Source organism: Mercenaria mercenaria, chromosome 4 (assembly GCF_021730395.1).
Source record: "Mercenaria mercenaria strain notata chromosome 4, MADL_Memer_1, whole genome shotgun sequence".
NCBI lineage: Eukaryota > Metazoa > Mollusca > Bivalvia > Venerida > Veneridae > Mercenaria > Mercenaria mercenaria.
In genome coordinates this window covers 45,103,933-45,110,971 of record NC_069364.1, presented here as the reverse complement: position 1 = coordinate 45,110,971, position 7,039 = coordinate 45,103,933, and the positions used below count along the sequence as shown (strand labels likewise).

The 7,039-nt window shown below is 39.2% G+C and overlaps 2 protein-coding genes across 2 annotated transcripts; both read right to left on the bottom strand.

Annotated features, from left to right (window-relative positions):
* Window positions 1–2,069: 2,069 nt before the first annotated feature.
* Window positions 2,070–3,071, bottom strand: LOC128556610 (uncharacterized). The gene has a single exon (XM_053542161.1). The coding sequence runs from the start codon at window positions 3,069–3,071 to the stop codon at window positions 2,070–2,072; it is 1,002 nt and encodes a 333-aa protein (XP_053398136.1).
* Window positions 3,072–3,171: 100 nt separating this feature from the next.
* On the bottom strand, window positions 3,172–5,151 carry LOC128556609 (uncharacterized). The gene has a single exon (XM_053542160.1). The coding sequence runs from the start codon at window positions 5,149–5,151 to the stop codon at window positions 3,172–3,174; it is 1,980 nt and encodes a 659-aa protein (XP_053398135.1).
* Window positions 5,152–7,039: the final 1,888 nt, after the last annotated feature.

Below are 7,039 nucleotides of genomic sequence, written 5' to 3'. Positions count from 1 at the left end.
ATGTAAAACGCATACAATGTCACGATTTAATTACAGAGTCAGTAATGTATACACGCATGCATTATGTTTGTAAAATGTTCACTCTTTTTAATCTCTGATGGGTTGTAATCTTCCAGAAGTGTTACAAAGAGGAACTGTCTTTTGTTTATGGCATATTTCCACTCTTCTTCTCTGTTAAAGTCCTCCGATTGCATATCGCGATCTACAGTTTTCTTGGCCGCTTGGAACAAAGTGCAAGGGACTCGGGATTCTTACTCATACACAAGCGAGATATGCGGCTTCTATCATTTATTTTCTGACAATTATGTGCATCTCCATAAATGCCGTAAATACCGTTAATGCCGATTCTCTACAATAAATTTAAAAACAGATATTCAAACAAAGGTACAAGAAATTTATACAAAACAGCATTCATACAAACATTCAAAAAATTACATCTAATAAAAAAAATAAATCAATTCTTTACAACAAAAATGGACGTTTTAAATAACAACAATATTTACGATACCAATTAATTCTGAATAAGAAAAATACAAAACCTTACCAACTTTGGTATCTCAAATAAATTTACTTTAACAAAGTAAATTTCATCCAAGCTCCTTAACTCACGTTTAAATTATAACAAACTAACGGGCGGAAACGACGTCAGACGTATACTGGACGTCACGTACAAATTGACGCCAAACGTCACATTTAGCGCCATGAATAAAACAATAGATAAAATTTAATATTTAGAACGTCAGGTTCTTACAGTCCCCGCCATGAAATTACTTAAATTACATCAAATACATGTACTTTTGTTAGCAACTCTTACAAATAAAACATGTCTATATACTGATTCATAAAAACAAACATTCTTATTGCCAACTAAAATTCAATTAGCGTTACATGTGTCTTTATACACGTGGATACATCTTACAGTAGAAGCCTAAAGTTTAATAAATATAAAAAAAAAAATGTCATTGTTTTACAAGTCACAATTATCTGAGTACCTACTTAATAGTACATACGTAAAGCGTAATCCGAGTTATTGACTGTAAACATTACTGTGAACTCTCTAACAGACATAAACTAGTGATAGGTTTAACTGACTCTGAATTGCGAGTCCTTACCACACAGCTACGTACATGCCCATCCCGACCAATATATAGCTTGGTAACTCTGCCTAGCGGCCACTGCCCTCTTGGCAAGTTGTAATCAACAACAAGTACGACATCGCCTTCACGTAGATCAGTTTTCACTCTGTGCCATTTCTGACGTATCTGGAGTTTAGGCAAGTACTCACAAATCCATCTTCGCCAGAATACATCGGATAAGTATTGTATTTGTCTCCAACATCGTTTAGAGTACGTATCAGTTTTCTTGAAATTTCCTCTGGGCATGATTGAATTGGCTTTAAACAATAGTAACATGTTAGGTGTAAGTGCCATAGGATCATTTGTATCATTACTCACTTGTGTTATCGGTCGATCATTCATTATTCTCTCAGCTTCCGCCATTAACGTCACCAGTTTTTCTTCTGTGAGTAGTTGCTCTCTAGCGATGGCCTTTAAAATAGAACGCGTTGACCGAATCAGTCTCTCCCAAGCACCGCCCCTATGGCTGGCGTATGGAGGGTTGAAGTGCCATTCAATTTCACGTTGAACCATGTATTGTCCTATTTTTGACTGGTTCCATTCCTGTATTGATTGTTTTAGTTCTCTGTCACCGCTTACAAGATTCGATCCGTTGTCGCTGAATACCTTTTCAGGAGACCCACGTCGGCTGGTGAAACGCTGAAAGGCTGCGATAAATGAATCTGTTGTCAGACTATAGGCAATTTCAATGTGAACTGCTCTAGTTGCTAAACAAGTAAACAGACAACCATACCTCTTCGTATGTGAGCGTCCCGACTTAACTAACAGTGGACCGAAGTAATCTACGCCTATGTAGGTAAATGGCGGTTTGTCTGGAGTGGTTTGTTCTGAAACAAGTGGTGCCATCTGTTGTGTCAGTAGTGGACTGTGTTGTCGTCTGCATATAAAACAATTCCCTATTGTCTTTTTTACCGAACTGGAGCCATGTAGTATCTAATACTTTTCCCGTGTAGCTGCAAGCACCTGCTGAGTTCCCACGTGACTATTGATGTTGTGGTAATGTCTAATTATTAGCGTAGTCACGTGATGTTTACTGGGTAGAATAACCGGATATTCTTGGAGATTCTCCCGTCTCACTCTCCCATGTACTCGTATGAGACCGTCATGTAATATGGGATTCAAAGATGCGATTCTACTATCTTTCTTCACTGGATTATCTATTCTCAGTGCTGAGAGTTCTTCAGAAAAGTGTCCTTTCTTTGCACATTTTAATATGTCTCGTGTGGCGTTCCGTACTTCTATTACTGTAATACCGCCTGTGGGTACTTGTACGTCATGTTTTAGATAACGGTGTCTGCAATAAGTTTTAAATCTTTGCAGCCATACGAATGCTCGTTGTAGTTTGGTCAAGTCGGAGTAACGCATTATAATTCTGTCAATTTCTGTATTTGTCGTTCTACTATTTATTACAGCTTCCTTCATTACTTCCGTGTCATCATCTGCTATTTCCTGCACATAGCTATGGACTGGCCAAGCAGTTGGATCTTGGAAAAGGAATTTAGGACCCTTAAGCCATGTCTGTATTCTTTGTGTATCACTTGGGTCGATACCTCTAGACGCAATGTCGGCAGGATTCGAACCGGAATCAACATAGCGCCATTGGTCAGGTGACGTAACTTCATGAATGACACTGAGTCTGTTGCCAACACACGTTTTGAAACGGCGTGATGCGTTATTGATATATCCCAGAAGTATTGTAGAATCAGTCCAGAATACAGCTTGGTCGATTTTCATGTCGAGGTCTTCTGATAGCATTGCATACATGCGGCATGCGACTACAGCTCCAGACAGTTCTAGGCGAGGTATAGAAATCTGTTTCATTGGTGCCAGGCGAGATTTACCGAGGACTAAGGAGCACATCACTCTGTCATCTTCATCCACCATACGTAGGTATGCGCATGCGCCGTAGCCTAACTCCGAACCATCGCTGAACATATGCAGCTGGGTGTTCTTTATATTTCCAAAATCTTTTGGACAAAAAACATCGACTGACAACACTGTTTTCTAAGTATGGCAAACTGGCTAACCATCTTTTTCATTCATTGCAGTGTGACTGTGGTATTTCATCATCCCATCCTAGTTTCTCTTTGCAGAGTTTCTGTATGATTGCTTTTGCTTGTAATGTTACTGGTGATGCAAGTCCTAGTGGATCGGATATGGAGCTAACAACTGATAATATTCCACGTCTCGTCAGAGGTTTATCTGTCAATTTAACCTTGAAACTGAGTGTATCGTCGTTAACATTCCACATCACACCTAAAGCACGATCGCTAGGGAGAGAGGTACCAGGTTCAAGCTTGACGACTGATGGGGCACGCTCTGCCTCAGGTATCGAATCTATAACCTTCATACTGTTACTGAGCCATTTGGTCAACCTGAAACCACCTAAACTCATCAGTGATTGTAAATATCTTGCAAGTTTCACTGCCTTCTTTTCAGATGATACGGATTTTAAACAGTCATCCAAGTAAAAATTTCTGTTAACTGTTGATATAACTTCCGGTTCATAACTATTAGCGTTATCAGCGGCTATTCGTTTAAGTGCATACGCTGTACAGCTTGGGGAGGATGTAGCACCGAACAAGTGGACTTGCATAAAATATATCTTCGGAGGTTTAGTTATGTCCCCTTCAGGCCACCATAGGAAGCGAAGAGCGTCGCAGTCATTTTCACACACGCGCACTTGATGAAACATTGCCTCGATATCAGCAATCAGAGCAATTTTCTCTTGTCTGAAACGGGTTAGTACTCCAACTAGATTGTTCATTAAATCAGGACCTTGAAGTAGTTGGCTATTCAATGAAATACACTTGAACTTCGCAGCGCAGTCAAATACTACTCGGACCTTCCCAGGTTTGTTATCGTTTGTAACAGGATGATGAGGTAAATACCAAGTTCGATTTTTATCTTCTGTAGATGTTACTTCTTTAGCGTAACCCTTTTCTATATAATCAATTACTGTCGGCGAGTATTTTTCGTAAAGTTCTGCGTCACGGGAAAACTTCTTTTTTAGTTGTTGAAGACGCGCATGTGCAAGTGCCAGGTTATTTGGAAAGTATGCATCTTTACTTCGCCAGGGTAGTCCCATCTTGTAGTGGCCATTTTTGTATGTCAGAGTTGATTCCATAATAGATAGAGCCTTCTTATCTTCCAGGGACAAAGAATCTTTCTCACTGTGAAGCACGTCATTAAAATCCGACGTCCACATGCGCTCAAGCTGTTGTTGCAGTGTGACGTCACTAGATTGACCAAAATGAATGCTCACTGTTCCCGCTCCGTTATTTTCAGTATTTCCTGGAACAGGACCACGAACTGTCCAACCAAGCCGCGTCCTAACTGCGTACGGCTGATTACTTTCTCCGGCGCGAACTTCAAGGGGAACGTATGCGTCTGGTGAATCCGTGCCTATTAATAACATGACGTCAGTGACGTCGACACGTGGAATCTTCAAGTCAGATAGGTAGGGTATTTTGCGAGTATCTTCCGCAGTAGCAGCAGACCTAGTAGTAATTGGTAGCCTTTTCACCGACCATACATTGTTAAGTTTTACTTCATCGCCACCGAAAACAGGTTTCACGTGCAGGTCAACTTCCTGTCCTACGGTACTACTGGCAACGGAACTTATGGTGGATATTTGAAAGGTAACAGGTTTCCCAGGATAGTTTAGCTTTTGCAATAACCGTTCGTCACACAGAGTCTTATCCGCGCCGTCGTCAAACAACTCATCCGTCTGGCAAGAGTTACCGTTCCTAGCTATTACAGTAGCAGGTTTAATCCCTAGACATGTTTTTAAAAATGACCCATTCGTAGCAGCACAATTTACAGACGGCTGTGTAACTGTCTGGTCAGACTCTGGCTTTACCCAAGTGTGTAACAATGTATGATGCTTAGAGCTACAAAGAGGTACAACACATTGTTTTGGTTTTCTACAAGTATTTGAAAAATGTTTGCCCTTAAGACAGTTAAAACACAATTTCAACTTGCTAACAAGTTTTCTTCTCTCACCTAAATTCATAGGCTCAAATACTTTGCATGATGACAAATCTGAACATGTCTCTGAACAACAATAACATTTACGTTCGAACCTTGGTTTTTCATTACCTGTACGAGTGGTCAACGTAGTCACTCTGCCTTTAACAAGAGTATCTGATTTACAATTGGTCAGTTTGTCAACCTTTGACTGGGACTCGTTTTTTACGAGATCAAGGCCATACACTGAACATGCGACACGGGATTTTTCATCTACAAACTTTGTTAAATCAGTAAAGCAGGGTTCTCTGCCAGACTCAATAATAGCGTGCGCAACTTATACCCATTTTGTACGTAAATGCATAGGTAAGCGTTTAACAATGCGCCTGAGATTTTCTGAGTTATTTACATCAGAAATAAAGCCTAACTGGGACAATGTTATTTCACATTTTTGCATCTCTAAAGCTAACTGAGAAAGTTTATCAACATCTGAGGCTTTTACCTGAGGGCCGTATACTAAACTATCAATATAACTTCTAGCAATCACACGAGGCTTACCATAGCGAGTTTGCAAAATTTTCCTTGCACGCCTGTAACCATCATCTGGATCAAGTAAAACACAGTCCTCAATACAACTTTTAGCCTCGCCTACACAATACTGTATAAGATAACTTAATCTTAACCTACTGTCACTGATTTTTTCCTCAACATTTGTTTCGAAGTTCTTTATGAATTTACAATAATCTGTCACTCTTCCGTTAAATGTCAACAGTTCCGGTTTAGTCAGATTAAATCCTTCCTGCAAAGTGGATGCCAACCTGTGGAAAGCCGTATCTACATTTGTGGATGTCAAATCTTCCAACTTACCATTGCTTTTGTCACGAGAAATTACCGTTTCTGCTGAATCCTGCCCGCTAACGGATACGTCACGTGCTACTTCAGGAAAGTTCCGACAACCATTATTATCAGGACATTCGATATCTTCCTGCCAGACAGTTTCCCCGATCCCTGCTTCTTCTAATTCGCTCTCTTGTTCAAGTAATTGCCGCTTATTTTCTAATTATCTTTGCTCTTGTTCTATTTTTTGTTTTACTTTTAGTGTTCTTAGTTTATGTTCTGCAATCAGTCTTTTAGCTTTTGCATTTTGTAACTGCGCAAGAGATGACCGTGCTGAACTCGTTCTGCTAATGGCAGATATATTATCATTTTGACCAGACTGTAGTGACTGTTTTTGCCACTCGGAATAATGCTCGTTGAATTCCGTTAGATTTTTGTGCTGACTAGAATAATTCGTCTCCAACAATTCTATGATAGAGGGATCATTACATAATTCCAGACAGTGAAAATGAGCATTTTTAAACTGTTCATATCTGTCACATAGATTTTTGTACAAGTGTTTTACCTTTTCAGCGTTTTCTGTAGACACTATCTGTCTCTCAAGTTCATTGCAAATTTTGGTCAACTGTGCGAGGTGCGCAGAACGTGACTTCTTTGCCGAGGTAAACTCTGCAGTTTCTATCTTCCGATCTCTCAGGAACCAATTTCTTTATCCAGAATCTTTTCAGGATACGAGTTGAGAATTGCAAGAGACTCGGGATTCTTACTCACACACAAGCGAGATATGCGGCTTCTATCATTTATTTTCTGACAATTATGTGCATCTCCATAAATGCCGTAAATACCGTTAATGCCGATTCTCTACAATAAATTTAAAAACAGATATTCAAACAAAAGTACAAGAAATTTATACAAAACAGCATTCATACAAACATTCAAAAAATTACATCTAATAAAAATAATAAATCAATTCTTTACAACAAAAATGGACGTTTTAAATAACAACAATATTTACGATACCAATTAATTCTGAATAAGAAAAATACAAAACCTTACCAACTTTGGTATCTCAAATAAATTTACTTTAACAAAGTAAA

Bases quoted from the DNA above. Each gene is read 5' to 3' on its own strand.
- LOC128556610 (XM_053542161.1), bottom strand. From the start codon at position 3,071: ATGTTCAGCGATGGTTCGGAGTTAGGCTACGGCGCATGCGCATACCTA.
- LOC128556609 (XM_053542160.1), bottom strand. From the start codon at position 5,151: ATGAATTTAGGTGAGAGAAGAAAACTTGTTAGCAAGTTGAAATTGTGT.